General features: G+C 41.7%; 2 protein-coding genes across 8 annotated transcripts in view; one reads left to right on the top strand and one right to left on the bottom strand.

Annotated features, from left to right (window-relative positions):
- Positions 1–15699, top strand: part of baiap2l1b (BAR/IMD domain containing adaptor protein 2 like 1b) — a 34406-nt gene extending 18707 nt beyond the window's left edge. Inside the window, exons 5-14 of one of the 5 annotated variants that reach the window (XM_026997963.3) lie at positions 1758–1829; positions 1962–2096; positions 6931–7083; positions 7454–7609; positions 7919–8027; positions 8218–8431; positions 10365–10424; positions 11182–11350; positions 14304–14344; positions 14619–15699. In XM_026997963.3, coding sequence (XP_026853764.2) covers positions 1758–1829; positions 1962–2096; positions 6931–7083; positions 7454–7609; positions 7919–8027; positions 8218–8431; positions 10365–10424; positions 11182–11350; positions 14304–14344; positions 14619–14691 — 1182 coding nt within the window. In that variant the 3' untranslated portion in view covers positions 14692–15699. The other 4 variants (XM_081711315.1, XM_081711316.1, XM_081711317.1 and 1 more) reach the window with 4 other exon arrangements.
- A 304-nt stretch (positions 15700–16003) lies between these two features.
- The window catches only part of bri3 (brain protein I3), a 4870-nt gene continuing 540 nt past the window's right edge, over positions 16004–20333 (bottom strand). For 2 of the 3 annotated variants that reach the window (XM_026997964.3, XM_035528303.2), the window contains 3 exons: positions 20282–20333; positions 19483–19594; positions 16004–17343 (listed from right to left, as the gene is read on the bottom strand). The exon at positions 20282–20333 is cut by the window's right edge. In XM_026997964.3, coding sequence (XP_026853765.1) covers positions 17211–17343; positions 19483–19594; positions 20282–20333 — 297 coding nt within the window. In that variant the 3' untranslated portion in view covers positions 16004–17210. The remainder of the gene's footprint in view (positions 17344–19482; positions 19595–20281) is intronic. The other variant, XM_026997966.3, reaches the window with a different exon arrangement.

The following is a 20333-nucleotide window of genomic DNA, read 5'->3' as shown; positions in this document are numbered from 1 at the left end:
AGGCTTGGTCGGCACTCATAAACACTTACAAACACAAACACAACAACATCAACAATCCTCATTAGTGCCTTACATTTCCCCAACGTGTCATCCATGACTAGAACTTTACATCCAGCTTTCATTCATTGCTGCATTCAGCCACAGATCCATAAGGATGTCCAACCAGCCCCCCCCCCCCCAAAAAAACAAAACAAAAAAAAAACTGGTTGGGGAATAGAATCTGTGCATCTGCTTGTATAGAAGCATTTAGCAGAACAGGTTTTGGCATGCCCCGACTTGCAGCTGAGGCCACATCTGATGAAAGCGCAGGCCCAGTGCGTTCTGCTAGCTCATCTGCCCCCAGGGTCAATCATAGATCTTGCAAATGAAAAAAACAAAAACAGCAAAAGGCATAGAGCATAAAGGAAATGGCTGGTGCTTAATTAAGGTACATTATGTGATATTTACAGATTCATTACATTTGACAATGCTTATTATAAAATATTGGCACAGGTTTGCTGATTTTGAAGGCTAAGCAATCTGAGATCATCTAAGAGATGGTGATAACCTGCGTTGTTTTGCATGGTTTCACAAGCAGTACCAATAACCTGTCCCCTTCAACCTCTCAACTAAAATAATGATGTATCTTTAAGTTTAGCTACAGATGTTATCCAATAAAACTATTTTAAGATAGTCTTACTAGTCATTCTCATATGCTGTATGTTGGTGCTAACCTGCATCCCTCAGGAAACCAAACTGTGCTGACTCTTTCAAAAACAGGTTTCAAAAACTGGAAAATCCTTGTGTTAAGATAAACATGGAGAGGCTCCATGAGCAAGAGTTTCCTATCATTAAGTTTGTGTTAAAGTACATTATGATTTGACTTTCAAACACTTTCAATCACAAAAAAATAGGCCTAAATGTTATACCTTCTTATCTTAGCCTATGATTACACTGATTAAACACTCATGGACACATGCATATACAGTATGCAATTTTTATTTTGGCACAAGGGCTATTCCCAAAACTACAAACAGATAAAGTCTCTTGTCAGATGTTCTCCAGGTTTATTTTCCTTTCCTCCACGTAGTAACCAATGGCTAAAAACAGACATCTGTTGACATGAACCTGGAATACATGATCAGAAGAGCCCGGTCTTAACACAAGCATGTCAAACAAACCTAGGGAGTATTGAGTTATGTGGCATTCCTGCACTTGTGAATGGACCATCTTTCTGAATGAATAAATAAACCCACTGTAAAAGAGAGTTTGAGCAGTATGTGGAGGAGTTGGCAGAGTGTGGGAACTCAGCTGTTTTCACAGAGAGAGAAACACCGATTAAGAACACACACACACAATCCAAAAAACGGGGGCAGATCGGTGGGCACTACTAGCTGCTGTGGCAGGTTCTGTGGTAATGTACTGGCTTTCTCATCCACCCTCAACACTGTGTCTCTACTGGAAGCTATGCTTAAAGCATGAGCATGTAAAACTGAGATTGGGGCGGGGGGTTCTGTAGGCATCTCCCAGACTATGACTCATCTTCTTCAGAGCCAAGCTCTTCATCTTATACAGCAGCAGCCTATGCTGCTGGCGCTTCACTCAATGGCCTGTTTTCACTTTTCCCTCTGTGCGTGCGGGTGTTTGTGCGGGTGTTTGTGTGGGTGTTTGAGTGCGGCGCAAACATAAAGATAGCACCAGTGTAGCCTTTTCCTTTCCTAATTACTGCTTATTAGACAGATAGTACTCATACACCGTCCCTTCTTTTGATCCCCTAGTTTAGACGGTTCCACCGTGAGATCATTGCCGAGCTAGACAGGAAGACCGACCTGGATGTGAAGTACATGACGGTGAGTATGGAGAGTGAAAGTCATGCAAGTCCTGTGTTCCAGAAGGCCTGTCTCTGCCTGTGCATGGGGAGAACTCTGCACCCCGACCGTCTGGAGAGCAAGGCAATGATCAAGTGTTCCACCTCTTCACAGGCTACATTTAAGAGGTATCAGATGGAACACAAGATGAAGCAGGACTCGCTGGACAGGTCCCAGGCCGACCTGAAGAAGCTGAGGAGGAAGAGCCAGGGGAAGAACGCGCTGAAGTACGAGAGCAAGGAGAACGAGGTGAGAACGCGTTCCAATCCCTGCTGTCCGGCTGGAGCCCGCATGTTTACAAATGAAAAATAGGCAACGGACTTTGTGTTATGATTTGGAATTCCAGGAATACACCCTGCTGCTGCACTCACACGCACATACGCACAGGTGCATACACACGTGCAATTTGCACACACACATACTTGCCCTAATTGTATATCAAATGGGCAACTTTGTTTCGACTGTTCAGCACAGAAAAAAAACAGCTGAAAAGCTTCTTCAGATGGCTCCATACCAGAAAATATTCCATCTGAGTCAGTTCAGTTCAGTTTTATATGCAAAATAATCAGTTATACGAGTAATGGCCTACCTCAGTTCACATATGACATTTACCACAGAATACGTCATTCCCTAAAAACTGAATACTTGTGAGGGTTACCTACAGGGAGGACATGATTCTGTCTTTCTGCCTCCACATGGCTGAGATTCTGCATTACGGTACCTTTTTCTGAAACATTACTCTCTAACTCAGTGACTTCTCTGCTAGACACGTAATCTGCCTGTCTCACACGTGTATGTTTTTAGACATATGCACTCTCTTTTGAAGCCAAACACAAGACCTTTAACGGGTTCCATTATCCATATTCCTATATGAATTCAGTTTTTACCAGCTGGTTTCACGTAGGTATTATGGATTTATTTTACTATTCAGTTCAATACAACTACAGACGAAAACATTTAAACAGAAATGAGTAAATGTTTTATAGGTTCTTATTAGAGGTGGCACAGATCCGATAACACTATTAGAGGCAAGTCGATGCTGGATCGGGAGAAAGGTTTTTAAGAAACGTGATCCAATACCGTCACAACTCCAGCCTGAAAATAGCACAGCTTTACAGCAGCAACCGCCACATTAGTTTGAGTAGGTCAAATGATAATAGGCTAGACAAGGCAAGGCAGATGTATTTGTATAGCACCTTTCATGCACAGCGGCAACTCAAAGTGTTTCAGCCAGCTTAGTTTGAGTAGATCACATGATAACAGCCGGGTTAGCTAGAAAACAGCTTATACACAGCTGTACAGTTTAACTACTGTTTTCTTCACATTAATGATTTAAACTACAATGTTCAATGGAAATATCCATGAACCTGCGCACATGTGATGACTTGCTTTGCTAACTCAGTGCGCGGTAACAGGTTATCTGCCTTCTAGTGGGAACATTTAAACGAGACAATATTGCGTCTTAGTTCTGATCCGCGTTTCTGTGGAAACACAAACAACATTGTTTCCAGTCAGGCCATGGCATAAGGAAAATAAAGTTCAGAGACAGTAGAAAGAGCAACAGAAACCTCACAGAAACAGAGCTGGAGAGGAGAGGAAAAAGAGTAAACAAACAAGTGAAACACTCTCCTCTAAATTCATGAAGTTGGATTTAGTTTATTCAAACCGCATGAGGAGCGCAAAAGCTGCTGAGTTTGCCGTTAGCCTGCAGAGACTTAAGGTGGACTGGAAAATCTGAATAAACCAAAGAAGATTAAGAATAAGCTAACTTCAACTAACTCCGTCCATAGATTCTTTCAGCTAGAAAGAATAACTCTTGTAATCGTTACCAGATTACATTTCCATTGGTTTTAAGCAGAGGTTGCGTGAAGAGACTCGTATTACAGGTAGCCTCTCTCTCTGTCTGCTCACTTATTGGTGTGTGTGGGGTGTGTGGTGGGTATAGCAGTGATTTACTGCTAAAATTCACAAGAGTAATTATATAAGGTCAATATTAAATTTTTTAGAGTTGCATTCAATGATGAGAAAAAAATCCAGGTGAACTGTGTGAATTTCAGGAGTCAGTGAGTGTGGCAGCCATACTGAGGGGAGCAGAGAGTGTGTGTGTGTGTGTGTGTGTGTGTGTGTGTGTGTGTGTGTGTGTGTGTGAGTATGAGTATGAGTATGAGTGTGAGTGTGAGTGTGAGTGTGTGTGTGTGTGTGTGTGTGTGTGTGTGTGTGTGTGTGTGTGTGTGTGTGTGTGATGGGGGTGAGTACAGTACAGCTAAGATGACAGAAGGTGATAACAAAGGCGATATGTATTGTCCCACTAAGGGAGGCGCTGTATGGCACTGGAGGGGAAATGATGCATTAGGCTTGTAAACGTTTTTCATTTTTTTGTAATTTTATTTATATTTATGTGTCATATCCATGCATGATATCTGTAAAAATATAACAATCTAAATTTCACTACAAACAATCAAACCACATCTCCACAGTAGCTTTTAATCAATATCGATTAAAATATAATCAATATTGATATTGAGTGATATTCCCATGCAAGATTTCGGATCGGTACAGAAAAATGAGTATCGTGTCATCTCTAGTTGTCATATGTCGGTCGGCCACGTCTGCATCATTCATGCAGCTCTGTTGTCATTCCTGTCAGGTGGTGTTTGGGGATAAGATTCTGTTTTTTGTGAGCTGCTCAGCTTGCCTTAGGCATCGCGTTTTCACATTTCTCGTGAAGGACTTACTAAACACACTAAACAGACGCTAAACAGATGCTCTGGAGGAAGTGGAGCCTTCTTCGTTTATCTTGGCCATGATTCAGCAGTCTCAGCCTCTTTCTGATGTAGACCTGTTTTATCGACTTTGTTTTTTTCACTAATACTGCATTTGGACAAAAAAAAACAACAACAACAACAACACTGATCGATTTACATGTGTTTTAGTAGGAAAAACCACATCCATATTTTACCCCCTTCATACGGTCATAGTTTGACTCAGACTAGAATGGTGTAAAATCTCATTTGTGTTTATCAGATCTCCTGCCTCTCTACTGCATGAAATGAAGGTGTCCATAGCAACAGGCTAGAGTGTTGATCACAGGTCTGGTGTGATAAACGTGAAGCTCTTTGTGTAGGCCTTTCCTGCCAGTGTTTGTCTGTCCTTCAAACAGGGAGTCTGTGTCTCATATGTCCCTATCCCAACTTTAAACAGGCCTCTAGGGGAGCAGAAACTAGAAATGCTTGCTGCCTATAAAAATCCCACTACCTCTTTAACTCGGGACATTGGGTTTGGTGTGGTGCTGTGCCTGCTCCTGTGATGTTATGGGGAGTGCAGTCTACGTGTTATCACAGCTGCCCAGACTGTTGTCTGTCCAATAGTGTGTGAATGTCTGTGTGTCTGTGAGTGTGTGTGTGGGTGGCAGCCTGCCTGGTTGTGCTCAGGTAACCCTCCCCCACCACCACATACACTCTGAGAAAGCTCGCACTCTGTTTGAGTGCATTTGAGGATGGTGAGATGCAGGGCTGTGTTTGAACAGGGATGAGGGCTGGGCCTTGCTGAAAGCAGCCTAGCTGGAGTGTGCTGGCACCCAGAGCAGGAAGCAGATGAAAGGGAAGCCATGTCTGCACTCCAGGCTTTTGCCAGTAAAGCCTGGGGCCCTGCCTTCGACTACAGTAGCACCCTGCTTCTTTCTGTGCCACCCGGCCTGGCTGCTTTCTTCAGCCATAAATATACTGTACCTGAGACTCAACAACAATCCAGTAAAGTGCTGTTGCACCCGTGCAAGAATTAATCAGAGGATTCAGTTAAAAAAAGGAAACATAAAGCGAGCTGTAGCTTCTAGATCCCCCGAAGATCACAGCCAATCTTTGCCCTGTGCTCTGGATATTACGTGATATTAAGGTAAAGACTGAAGCTATTTAACAGCACTCTCGGCTAGATGCGAGTTTAGGCTGTCGCACTGCCTGACTGTGTTTCACTGGTCTATAAAGAAGACAGAAACAAATAAGAGAGATGAGGAAGAGACTTAAAACCATAGCAAATTTCTAACAGTGACAATGCCCAGGCTGCCTAGCCCTTTTTCTTTTTGCCAACCATCGAGGAGGGTAGGTGTGTCTGGCTGTTATGCGTTTGTTTTTTTAATGTGTGAGATCACTGAGATCACTGAGATCATATACACCTCAGGCCCAAAGTGTACACTTCCTGTCATCCTCTGGCTTACACAAGTCATAGGGTGGATCTGTGTGAATAATAACCGCTTTATGAAATGCTTTTGGCTACCAAACCCATTGTAAAATATGTCTTAATTCAGCTTCTATACATTCTGTACCATGCATCACTTGTATGGTATTCATCCTTAATAATTATTGGTGCAACCATTAATTGCAAGGTATCATTATTTGCTTCACTTTTCAATACAGCAAAAATAAAGAGTGAACAACAATGTGCTCTTAGATTTGGTGAGCTCCTCCAAAAACAAATCAGATGCCGTTTTCCAGTGTGGGGGCTGGTCTGATAGGTCTCAGGAAATGCTGTCCCAGATTGGCTGACAATAACCGGACAATAACTGGAAAAAATACAGAAAAATTAAGAAAAATGAATGGTTCTTTTTCATACCTTATTGCTCATTGCAAGACTATACAAGTACAATATGGTATGACTGTTACACCCCTATTGACAGTTTCTCAGGAATGTAACTGTCATTCATAATAGCATGTGCTATACAAGATTAGAAGTCCATCAAGGGGTTCAGAGATGTTTAATTAGTGAGACCTTTCCAGGAATTCTTGTCATTATTCTTTATTATCAGTGTTTGGGATTCCTGACCTTTTGCGTTTAAGACAGTCTTGTCTTGTTCCACCGCCACCCTTCCTGAGTTAAGAGATAACAATTGACTGTTAATTTCCATCACAAGGGCTGCCATTTAAGTTGACCCTATCAGAATGGTAGGATCAGTGTCGTCATAGTGGACAACAAATAGGCCTTATGTGAGCCATTCTGGTTCTTCTTTGGTTTGTTTTTAGTTAAAACCATAGAGATGCATTTATGAACAGCCAATAAGTGTGTATAGCTGTCATCTTTTATTTCACCGCAGTGTCTAGAGACCCTCACACATCGTCAGATGGACATGCAGAAGTTCATTGCAGATGGTTGCAAAGAGGCTCTGCTGGAGGAAAAGAGGCGGTTCTGCTTCCTGGTGGACAAACATTGTGTTTTCTCCTACCAGATAGCAACCTTCCACGACAAGGTTATTCACTGTAACCCTCACCTCTATGTGTGTATGCTTTTCAGACCATTTTACATTTCACAGACCTGCATGTAAGGCTGCATCCAAGCGTCATCCCTGATGCATTTAGATTTTGGAGATGAGGTCAAGTTTGCTGTGTTTTTTCATGATATAATGAAATGTAAACTTTAATTAAAAAGAAAACTCATTTATATTTCAACCTGTTCCATATACAAACCAGTGACAGTGACTGGCAATTGAGAAAAAAAACTATTAGCTCTGGTTCTCTGACTAAATCTGTAGATCTGACTGGCACCATAGCTTCTAAACTGACAGCTCTAATACTTTGTACATACTCCAACCTCATTTTGTCATTTGTGGACTGCTAAAGGCAAAGGACCTCCTAACAGAGAAGCTATCCAGCTGGCACGACAAATGCTCTGATATTAACAATGTCCCAGAGAGTGTGATGTCAATGATAGAAGGCCTGAACACGCCAATATCCATCACCCCTCAGGCCTCTCCGGCCATGAAGCACCACAGCAGGGTGGGCACTCCTCAACACAACACATGCTAACACTGACAGATAGCACACAAATAAACACACACTCACCTTAACTGTAAAAACACACAACATGTCACTTCTGCATATCCCAAGGTAGCAACTTAGTGCCATGCGGTGTAAAAATACGGTGTAAAAGCAGTTTTACAGGCAGTGTAAAGTTTTCTAATGCTAGAACCTACACAACACTCAGCACATGATACTCTAATGCTTAAAACAATAGCAGCGTAGGTGCTCCTGTTCTGTGTTCAAACCAGGCTATTAATCAACATTACTTGCGTAATTTTCTCACAGAACAACTCAGAAGCAATTATTACACCACCTGCACCCCCTCTGAAGGCTCAAACCAGTCCACTAGTTAACATGTTCGCAAAAGAAACACCCAAGCCGGAGCACGTGACTGGTAGGTTCAGTGTGCCGATTTGTACTACACTGATTTCTTCTAGACATAATATAGAAGTCTATTTTATTAAGTGTAAGATTTATGTGGAATGCTTTACACCTTAATACATAGTACACAAAAATAGTAGGCCTTTGTCTACCAGAGGAATCATCACTATTAAATATCTCTTTTGTCCACACCAAAATGGCAGATCATAACAGTGAAGAGAGCGGATTGGCCAGGTCTGTCTCTATGGCTACGGGGTTGAACAACGTGGGCCGAAGGCCCCGGGTGAAGACTATCTTCCCCCACAAATCTGGCAGTAAAGACAACCTACTGAGCTTCGAGGAGGGTGACATCATCACCCTGCTCATCCCTGACGAGAAAGATGGCTGGCTTTATGGAGAGCTGGAGAAGACTAGACAGTAAGTATGATGGGAGTAGCTAACGAAGTGTCCAGTCAGCGTAGGTACAACATAGCTTTTAGTAAAACGGCTTGTGAATGTATAATAAAGATCTATTTACTGAACTGAACTTATGCATTATGAATTGGCATTGATGGAATGGTTTATTTAACTATTATGTATTTACTTAATATTGCTATCATTTTACTGTTGAAGTTTCTTGGATTTAATAAGAGACATAAAATACATTTTTATCAACATTTTAGCCAGCTAAACATTTTAGCTAGCTATTCAAGCTTTAAGTGTATGGTTTTCCTGTTCTGGCGGATTTACAAGAGCCATATGCAAGTATAGTTGTTTGCATATCTAGGAGGACACCAGATAACTCACCCAGCACCATGTTGCATTGCACCTGCTGAGGGCTTTTCATGCATCCGGCCCAGCCACTGAAGTTATTGTCTCGGTGGAGAAAGTCTGTGTACACAACTCTCCACGTCTTTCTGCAAACCATCTGTGGCAAAGGACGCCAGTTTCGTCTCTGTCAACTGAACCGCGCTTCTAGACCTAAGAGAGCTTCAACAGTTCAACTGTGGCAGCTAGTATGAGATGGTAGCACACATGACAGCTAAGTGTCTACCGAATAGTAACGTGGGAGAAACAAAAGCAATAAGAGCACACAGCTATGTGGAAAAAGATCTCCTGTCTCAACCATGTCTCCAAATAATTATAGTATGGCTTCCACTTGGTCAGCCAGAGAACAAATCCCGCCAGTTGGTGCAAGCTGGCTGGCTGCATTTTAATAATATGTCCTTAAGCTAATCAGTTTCTGTCCCCTAATAATACCAAGTGCACTCTCACTTTGTCAGGGTGCAGTAGCCGTGCCAGTGAGCCATGTAATTCAAGATTTGTCGTGAAAAGACTTAGGGAAACCTAAACTGTAAACAGTAGGAAATATACAGTTTTATTTCAGTATTTAAAAATAAACTGTATGGATTCATTTCATCAGCGACCCTTACAGTGCATTCAGGTGGCTGCAATAAACTGAGTGTTTTATTTAAAGAAAATCACTTCCTGATGAAATGTCATTAATAATAAATTATCCTTTTATAGGTAAGTTAGTCCTTTGGTGTATCTGTGGAGAGAGTATGAGACAAGGCCAAACTTGTAGACGAAAAGGGTTTCTCTTTTAGCCCAAGGGCATCTGCAGGTCCTGCAGATATAAGGCAAACAGCTGACTGAAGTCCATACTCAGATAGACAAACATTAACCTTTTTATTCAGAAATGCACCAGGGAATAAGTGCATTATTTCTGGGTAAAAATTCACAGTATACAGACATGCCATTGAGGTTTACAGCAGTACCTTATGTAATCCAGAGTTTGGTTGGACACCCACTGGGTGAGTGTCATGAGTCCAGCCTAATTTTAAGCAAAGTTCTTGAGTGAAACTTATGTTAGCTAGCTACATTCTTTAGGTATCGTATGAGTGAGATAATTAGCTGTCTTTCCAGATGCGACATGGTGATGGTATTGGCTACTGAATATCTGATAGTGGCATTCTCTCTGCTCATCAGAACTTCTTGTTTTTGGTTTTAAACCAAACACGTGTGAAAATAAAAATTATTTTGTTAGGAAAGGGGCCAGAAAGGTCTGTTCAGCATGTTCTGAATAGCACTTAATTCTTCTCTCTCTTTTCATCACTCAAAGTTTCCAAAAATGCCATTTAATTACAAATATTTCAAGAATCTGTGCAGCATTTTGTTCTGAGTATATGTTTCCTCATGGAAAACCATGACAAAAGGTCATGACAAATCGGCTTTTATTTCTTTTTGCAATGTTTCACGCGTATCTTAGAGAAGAAGAGTTTTGTTCTTATTCCCCAAAATGAAATATTTTTTGCTAATCTTTTTCCCATGTATGTAACTGAATACTGTATGCAAATTTCCATTTTCACAGGAGAGGCTGGTTTCCATCCTCCTACTGTTGTCCATATGTAGAACCTGTGATAAATAACAGGTAATCAGACTCTCCTTGCACACAAACACACACCCACATGCACACACACTTCTCTGTTGTCCTCCTGATTACTGCTGATATCGATCAGTTCTCTTTTAAAGACAAGGAAACCAAAGCTGAGGTCACGCTCTATTTTCAACCCATTGCGTTTTTCAAGACCTTTACATCCTCATTGTCCAAGAGGGCTGTAGCACCTCAGTTCCTGAATCATGAATACAGCAGCACAAAAGACATGAAGAAATACATGTCAGTGTAACCTAACTCATATACCAGCTACCTCAAAATAAAAAGAGTTAAACATTAAACATTTGTTGCGTTGGTCAGCATGACTCTCTTGAACTGGCTGATGCCGTAAAGCCTTGCTAAATGAGGTTATGGGATTAATGTGTCGTTAGTCAGGATGTGGAATGATTCCTCTAAACCAAGATGAGCTGCACATGTGCGTGGGAAGAGTGACTAAAGTGATATAAAGGGGCCATTTACACATTTAGCATATGTGGATTGAATGAGCCAGTCTAGATTATATGTATGATTCTAAATATGCAGTTATTGGTGTAGTTGACTCAAGCAACTTACGTATGAGCAACATAAAAGAACATATGCTTTAGTGCTTTAAATAATAGTCTGGGCATCTGGCTGATACTAATAATCATCAAATTATTCAATCCAGTCCTGTATAGATTGCTCACTGTTAACAGGCAAAACCAGTGATTAAGGAGAAGGGCCGTTTGGTCTGATGTGTGATCTGGTGTTGCAGTGTTGTTGGGAACCTTCCAGTGCGGAGTAAGAGTGTGGCCAACCTTCTGCAGCAGGACAACGAAGAGAACACGATGGTGCTGCCTCCACCTGACTACAGAGACTCCTCCGTCATAAGGAACTCTGCCAAGTCCCTGACATACACATACACTCCTCCCTCTGAAAACAAGGTCAGAAGCCCTCAAGTCCTGTTTCAGTTGGCTCTCAATGTAGCCCAGGTTCATCGAGCTAATGCTGAACTCATTTGGTATTAAGATGACTGAAAATGTGTCTGTTGAATCTGTTTAGATTGCAGATCATCTATATTACATGTTATTTTCTGAATAAAAAAGACTAGATATAGATCAAGAGTCCACAGACATGAAGTTCTATGAGATACTCAATGGTTCTGAAGAGATGGTTCTCTGAAAAATCATGCTCATACTCCCACATCACAAAGCTGTCAGTTCAGCACACGCAACAAAAACCAAGTGACTTAGTTCCAATAACTCCGCTCCCTTGTTATTGTGTGTGTACCGGCATGAAGGTGCCAAACACTCCAGCGTGCCGCGGATATGATAACATTCCACATGGCTGAGTGGATTGTGCCGTGAGGTCTGCAGAACAATGCTAAACCCCCTGTGTATGGACAGGGGAGTGGCATTAGCCACAGTGGCTCACACAAGGCCAGCCATTTGACTAGGAAATGCCTGGGGAGCTCTCCAACTGACATTCCCTGAGCTGGGACTTTCTGCTTATGTGCCTTGAGTGACAACTTTTCAAGCTTACCTTTGCTTTTATGGCATTCAGCAGACGTTCTTATCCAGAGCGACTTACAAAAGTGTTTTGCCATCTAGTCATAGGATGCGTCCCACCCAGTACAATAGATCTGAATTCAAGATACTATTGAGCTAGGATACTGCTAGATACAAGCGTTAGGGCTGACCCCTAGAAGGAATTACAATAGTTTATCAAGGAAGGCACTTCTATAATGATGCTGAAGTTACCCTACAAATTTCACTAGGATGAACAGAGCATGGTTAAAGGCTGCTTTGCTTAACCTAGCAAACCTAGACATGGGCGTTACATGCATGCAAATCTTTAATAAAACTTGGGGGTGCATGTGCTTGTCAGCAGTGGTTCGAGGTTGTATGTAAATCATTCTGTTTACACAAACAAATGCACAGTTGCCAATAGCTAAGATCTCTTATAAATTACATTATCACACATTCTCAGGTTCGTCCTGGCGCCAGCCCTAGTGTGGTGTGACATATAACCTGACCTGTTCTCTAACTGAGCTCTGGTGCCGTGACCTACGTCATATTTGTGCAGTCTTCATTTCCATCAAGCGATTAGGGTCTGTCCCATGTGCAGCACACAGAAACAGTGAGCAGCTAACCAGCGTTAGCGTGCGGCCTCGAGGGGGGGGTTGGGTCCGATTGGCGAGGCTGTGAAAGGGGACACTCCTCTCTGAAGCCAGTGAAATATTCATTGCCCACCCAATCCTCGGGTGAGCCCCAGAGGCTGAGGCTGCTAGCCATGCTTCCGGTCCATGGCTATGCCGTGCCGGTGGAATTCCACACTGAGCTCAACCTGAAACCGCCTGAAAAGTTCAGCCAGTAGAGAGCTCTCCTCTCGTTCATTCAGCTAGCTCACCTGGCTGTTTGGAATGAAAGCTAAAATAGCACAATCGCACTGCTCGCTGTGTGCGTAATTAGATTTTATATTGCATTACTGCATGTGAACATAAGTATTTCACAGTCAGAATAAGAGTCAGCTACGTAGGTGTGGAGGCCCGTTGTCCAACACCTGTCCTCTCTGCTGAGGCTTGGCTCACTCGTGAGGCTAAACAGGGCCTGGTGCCATGTGATTACTCAAGCAGGGCTGGGCTCTGGGCTGTGATTAGCCCTAGAAAGCCGAGGCAAGAAGAGAGATGCTTCACAAGCACTTCTTTCACTGAAAAGAGCAAAGTGTCATATCGGCACCAAAGGGCCGGCTTTCTCCATACAACGTTTCATCAGATTATGACGGGAACAGAGCAGGAAGAGGCAGAAATGCCCACCTGGTTTGCTGCTGAGGTGAGAGAAGGGCGAGAAGAAGCAAGACAGGGAGCAGAAGGGCAAATCGAGCACAAATCAGCAGTGGAGTGGAAGTTAAAGTATGAGGGTCACGGGCTTGGCAGATGTACAAACCATCGACTGAGATTAGCTCTCTACCTCAACCTCACTCACGGCCTCGGTTGATGTACCCAGCCATCGACTAAGATTAGCGCTCTACCTCAACCTCACTCAAAAAGGCTCTCACTGTGTTCTTAGACAGGACATTGCCAATTTGTAGCCACTAGTCACCTGACTTTTTAACAGTGGAGGTCATGAGTACACCAGGCGCACATAGCTTCCAGTCACAACAGACAATTCCTTAGACAGTGGCCTGCATGCCAGGGACTCCCTAATTAGATTGTGGATTAAATGAAGCAGCTGGACAGGGCTGCTTTTCAAATGTATTGGGCTGCTTTGCACTGAGGACTGACTATCACCTGAGTGGACTGCTGCCACCATCTAGTGGAGATGTTTTGCCAGTGCACCACTTATTGTAAGATTTTTGTATTGCAAACTCAGTTTTTAATTCAATCTTATTCACTAGTTTCACTTATTTCACTAGTTTTTTTTTATTACCTGTCTTGTAAAACTGCGCCGTCTAATGTTCTTGCACTGGACATGAGAGTGGTTTTAATTTGTTATGTGTGACTGAATTATGTTGTATTTATGTATGGGAATACTGATAAAGTAATAAAAGAAAAATTTTCACTAATATCAGAAATATTTATGACAACATACACCTCCTTAGGAAAGGAAACTTCCTTTCAGTTCACTTAACAGAGAGAAAGAATTGTCAGTGTGCTGTACTTTACCTGGATTTGAAGTTAAAATTGACTAGTCTTTCCGGCACGACCAGATTCCAGTCTGCAGACGGAGTTATGGTTCATGCTGATATGTCTGACCGAGATGTTTTGTTGTTGTTTGTTGGCATTGTTTTTTACATTTTTGAACTTAGAAATAATAAATTTAACACAAGTCAGCAAAATAGGGAAACGTCTGTGTGGTATGGGGTGCTTAGGTGATGTTTGTCCTCTGTTTCTCATAGGTTCCTCAGTCAAACGGAATTGCAAAGCCTCCTTTTCTAGGGTGAGTATGCGGCTCACGAATTTTAACCAAATCTGCCATCTGGAAACAGGTCTTTTCAGAAGGCAGAGTCTTATGCAAATTGCTATGTGCAGAAGGAGATAGTGATTTCAAATTCAAATGCAGTATAAAATGCAAAGTATACGTCAACCAGTGCATAAACCACTTTTTTCACTGTTACGTAACATGATGCTTATAATCCATAGGCTCAGTTAAAGCTTAAGAGCGTGCACTCATCTGACCTAGATTTGAGTACTGAAGAGTGTCTTTTCCTCAGGGGAGGGAACCCCTTTGCTACAGTAAAGCTGCGGCCCACAGTCACCAATGACAGATCAGCTCCCGTCATCTGATCATCACCACTGCATGCCATCAACACACCACCATCACCACCATCTTTCAACACACCCTGCATCAACCAGTAGGCACACAGAGAACCCTCTCATCTGCAAATGACTGCATCACACAAGAACTTTGTAACAGGCCTCAGTGGACATGGACATGGAACCTCCGCTAGAGGTGCCATGCTGATTTAAACCAGCGTTTTGCTCATCGTACATAATCATCACATGATGGCAAATGCCACATTTATTTATGTACCTTATTAAAGCCAATATACATGTTTTTAATGACTTGCATCTTTCAAGGTCAGGGACGCTTGGCAGTGCTGCCAAAAGCGAGACCGTTCCAGACACAGACCTAAGGAAGAGCAATATTTCTGATAGGGAACAGCCCTCTTCCAAGAGCAAATGGCTGTGTATATGTGCATATTTTGTCCCAGATGTAAACTCCTAGCTTGGATCCAGATCCAGACGTTTGCTTTTAAGATGGAGGCATGGCATGCCGTACATACCATGTGTTCAGCTGGATTGGATCCCAGATTGTTTAAAAAACTGAATTTTCCATTGCCATAGAACTGCTAAACGGAGCACGCATTGAATTAGCAAAAGAGTCAGTGATATAACGTTGCACTTGTAATTATGCAGGAGTATAAAATATCACATTTTTAACCATCACAGCTAAAGGTACACTATGATTAAAGATTTGTACTTGTTCCAAAGGCTTGATACGAGTGTTTAGACAAGGTTTTGCTGATGTCACATACTAGCAGCATTTCCAAATCTTTTTTTTTTTTAATCAGAGGACACATTTGCCTTATTGTTACTGAAAATGGCTTCTCTTTCTGTGAATGTATGCAGCTCTCAAGAGTACATTACATCTAAGAACCACTCTGACACAGACCTTATAATTGCAGTAATTGCACTTGATGCATTTTCATGCTGTCAACAAATATCTTTCACTGCCGCTCCTCCCATGTCCTGTGGATTATTGCTGTATAAAAATAAAGTTTTATTACCAAACTCGAGTTATTTTAAAATCTATTTTACGTATGTAAAATAGTCTAGTGCATATGCGGTTGGTAGCATTTGAAGCACATTGTGGTATTGTGCTAAGTCTAAAAGGTCAAGTGTTTGGCTCCTGTAAACGTTAGGAAATTTGTTCATACACAGTAAAGAAAAGACCATAATCAAATTTGTTCTGTCTAGCATAACAAACAGAAAAATAAATGTGTCTAATAAAAAAAGCATGTTCAGTAGCACCTGGTTTGATATGAGCAATCTGCAAGTTGATTAGTATATAAAGAAACAATTAAGACTCAAAAGGTAGCATTCATAGAATTTTATTTACATTATGTCATATAAAAAAATCTGAATGATCATAACAGCGTGCGTAGTGTTCTTAAGCAGATCAAATAAACCTATACTGAATATTGAATTATCATCATCATTGTGGCAAAGTCATGACATTCTACAGTGAGTGGGGGGGGACACAGAAAACATTCATTCTATACTGATTGTCTTTCATTGGGAGAGGTACAGCAAACCCTCCCTCCCCACAAAAAAACAGCACATATCCATTACCTCTGGGTCACACTGACATTCCTGTCTCATTTGCTCACACAGGAGATCATTTCAGAATGACTGACCATCCCGTACTGATCACTAGTACAGTGCTAATCACAGTGTGGCTCCTGAGACACAGCAGAGGCCACTCCCACGCCATTTCCCCAAGCGACAGACATTTTTAGGTTAGACAAACATCTCATGCTTACAAGCACCACTGTAACCGTTACGTTACAGAGGACACAGGCGCTCAGTGTGAAGGTAATGGTAAAGGAAGCAAAACTGGCAAGCCTGAACAGAGAACAGAGAGGAAGTGGTTTGGTCATCTAGAAGCAGGATGTGATGTAAATGTGGAAAAGACGTTCAGCCCTGCGAACAAAGCCTACAAGATCGGTTACGCCGATTCAAATCCCTATACTTGCGAAGCAGCAGGCAGCTTAGATCCTCATCTCTTAATAACAGAGAATGAAAATTCCTCAGTAGGAGAAACAGGCCAGAAGTGTGAGGTAATTACCTCACTCAGACACATGAGTTTACTCAGGCTGAGTCATCATTAGAAGTTGAACTGGTATGCAAGTTGAACTGGTCTTAATTGTGGTGGTGTTCTTATTTTTGCCAAGTCCATTTATGGTCTCCATGCTTTTGCAGCCTAAAGTTCATAGCCATCTTAAAGGCACAGGTGATTGGATGAGACAGGTGTGGCTTGCATGCCAAAAAAAGCAAATAAATCTAAGTGTCTGTCTTTCCAGGCAATGTAAAAGTAGAAAACTCAGAATTCACTAACCTCTTGGGGAACCATATGGCTGTTCACTATAATGATTTGGATTATTATACAAGATGTGCAATTATATCTTTTAATGACATTGTGTAAATCAAGGATTTAAAACAAAACAAACAAACAAAAACAAACAAACAAACAAACAAGCAATGGTCACTGGGCCCTAAAGGTCAGCTGCTGTTTGGTCCCTCTAGCCAAACGTGGCACCACAGTTGGGACACCTCCTCTGTCGCAGGGCCAGGCAGAAGAGGATCCCCAAGGGGAAGAACAGAATGGCACACATGATCCCAAGACAGGTGAAGTCATCCTCCAGCACCCCCACCCTGCATCACAGAGAAATGGCCAGAGATGCGGACGTTACGGATTAATGAAGAAAAGAAAAAAATGTATTTTTTTAAAAATCACCATTCGACTTGGATTCAAGTAAAGGTACATCCCAAAAAGACAACTCCTATTTAAATGTGACTAATTACATTGTATATTCAAGACTTGCACTTAAATAAATATTTCTTTCAGTGCATTAAATTTATGCAACCTCTGTGTAGTCCAGAACTGACAGTCATAAATGGTATGTTATGAGGATTGAAAAGGAATCGAGCTTTAGAGAACACGCTGCTCCTTTTACTGTAATTACGGCCTCAGCATGAACATGGAGGAACTAAAAGTGCATACAAAAATCACATGTTTGAGGTCAGACATTTATCATATACTCTGCAAACACCACCACCAATAATAATAATAGTTACTGACCCTTTACCTACAATTGTTGGAAGCAAGCTTAATGTAACGATGTAATCATTTTCCAAATGTTTTTTTCCATAAAAAAAATCTCATTATCTGTAAAGCAAAATCTTTGGAAAAAGCAGGAACACAAACCCACAGAAACCACTACACTTATATTGTACAAAAAATAGGCATCAGTACAGCAAACTCCCAAAAAGTTGTTTTTGCTGTTAAGATGAAAATGAAAAACACATATTGAGTACTTTGGCTGATGCAATGTTCGCAAAAGTGTCAGTCATTTTCATGTGACAAGTCATGCCAAGTCGGAGAAAGGCCAAGTATGTTTGTTAGGTCTCTCTGATTGGACCAACCCCATTAAGTGAAAATAACTCAAGCACTGATTGGCAGATGAAAAGAACCAGAGTCCATGTTGCCAAAGCATATGCATATAATTCTTATCTTGTGATGCTCCACATGCCAAAAATGAGAACCAGTTGAAAACACAGATTTTTTTTTTTAAACATTTTCTGTACCAATCCAATAGCAAAATCTTGCCCTTGAATATCATCCAATATCGATCCTTTATGTTTTCATTCACTGGGTAGCAGCGGTTTGGTTTTTTTGGGGTGAAACTTTGTTGGGGATTTTTCTTGTGTGAGATGCATCATGTATGCTATATTTTTACACATATGAAATTTACACTACAGTTCATCTACACTCTTCTCATCAGTGAATGCAACTAATTCCACATCAACTTAATATTGACCTTACATAATTACTCTTGTGAATTTTAGCAGTAAATCACTGCTATACCCACCACACACACCAATAAGTGAGCAGACAGAGAGAGAGGCTACCTGTAATACGAGTCTCTTCACGCAACCTCTGCTTAAAACCAATGGAAATGTAATCTGGTAACGATTACAAGAGTTATTCTTTCTAGCTGAAAGAATCTATGGACGGAGTTAGTTGAAGTTCTTATTCTTAATCTTCTTTGGCTTATTCAGATTTTCCAGTCCACCTTAAGTCTCTACAGGCTAACGGCAAACTCAGCAGCTTTTGCGCTCCTCATGCGGTTTGAATAAACTAAATCCAACTTCATGAATTTAGAGGAGAGTGTTTCACTTGTTTGTTTACTCTTTTTCCTCTCCTCTCCAGCTCTGTTTCTGTGAGGTTTCTGTTGCTCTTTCTACTGTCTCTGAACTTTATCTTCCTTATGCCATGGCCTGACTGGAAACAATGTTTGTGTTTCCACAGAAACGCGGATCAGAACTAAGACGCAATATTGTCTCGTTTAAATGTTCCCACTAGAAGGCAGATAACCTGTTACCGCGCACTGAGTTAGCAAAGCAAGTCATCACATGTGCGCAGGTTCATGGATATTTCCATTGAACATTGTAGTTTTAATCATTAATGTAAAGAAAACAGTAGTTAAACTGTACAGCTGTGTATAAGCTGTTTTCTAGCTAACCTGGCTGTTATCATGTGATCTGCGGTGCCTCTGAACTGTGACACTATTGGATCAGTTTTCTTAACGTTTCTCCCGATATCCAATCCAGCATTTTTGCTGGTATGGACTCGCTTCTGATGATATTGAATCGGTTCCATCTCTTGATGAAAATTATACAAAGTATGTTGAACTAAAATTTATGATGACTAGATTATGCACACCCTATAACTCTCTAGTACAGCAAATGAGCACCATTCCCATGTCCACAACAGTAATGGCGTTTCCTCACCTGCATGCCGGGCATCCTCCTACGACCACTACGGAGGGCTGAATGATGGTGTACGTGTTGGCATAGTTTGGTTGTTGGCCTACGGGGGCAGCCTGCACAGATGCAGGGTAGCCTACAGAAAGGAAGGGGAGGTTGTGTGCAGTCATTAGAACTATTGCACACTCTTCCTGAGACTTGAACAAAACAGAAAAGGGCAAAAGCATGTTTGTGTCAAGATGCTGAGGTTTCCAAACAGCAGCAAGAGACAAAGACATCACCACTTCCTATACATTTCCTGACCGAGGCAGTGAGACCAAAGCCCTGTTCTACAAGTTTCGAGAGCTGTTGGAATATTATGACAAGACATTAACAAATTAACACAACCCAGGATGAATTAATAATAAAACATCTCATTTCATAAGAATTGCAAATACAAAATAACCGTTGGACGAAACATCTTTAAGTTGCCTAAACAATACACACCCCCACTGAAAAGTGAAAGCAAAGCTGTGCTTTATGAACAGGCTACATGACGAACGAAACGGTCACCATGAGAAAATAAATCGCGATAAAGTCGCGATAATTTAGGACCATGGATCTTTCAGAATAGGTTGGTAGCAGACATGTACCGGCTGGGGGGGTTAAACTTTCTAAAACGACTACGGGATGCAAACGATGAAACTTTATCCCCGCGTTCCAGTGTGTGACGACACACAGCCGCCCGTACGTATCGATATGTCGCACGAGGGACTCTGGTTACGTCCAAAGTCATTCCGTATAGGATCTGCAGTAGACAAGTACGGTGCACAAAGCCACTTACCCGCAGACGTCGGCTTACCTTGCGCATCTGGGAACGGGTATGGCGGAGGTGG

Source organism: Electrophorus electricus, chromosome 3, assembly GCF_041902795.1.
Source record: "Electrophorus electricus isolate QZ-2024a chromosome 3, ASM4190279v1, whole genome shotgun sequence".
In the NCBI taxonomy this organism is placed as follows: domain Eukaryota; kingdom Metazoa; phylum Chordata; class Actinopteri; order Gymnotiformes; family Gymnotidae; genus Electrophorus; species Electrophorus electricus.
Note: the sequence above shows the minus strand (reverse complement) of the source record. Positions and strands in the feature narration are given on the sequence as shown.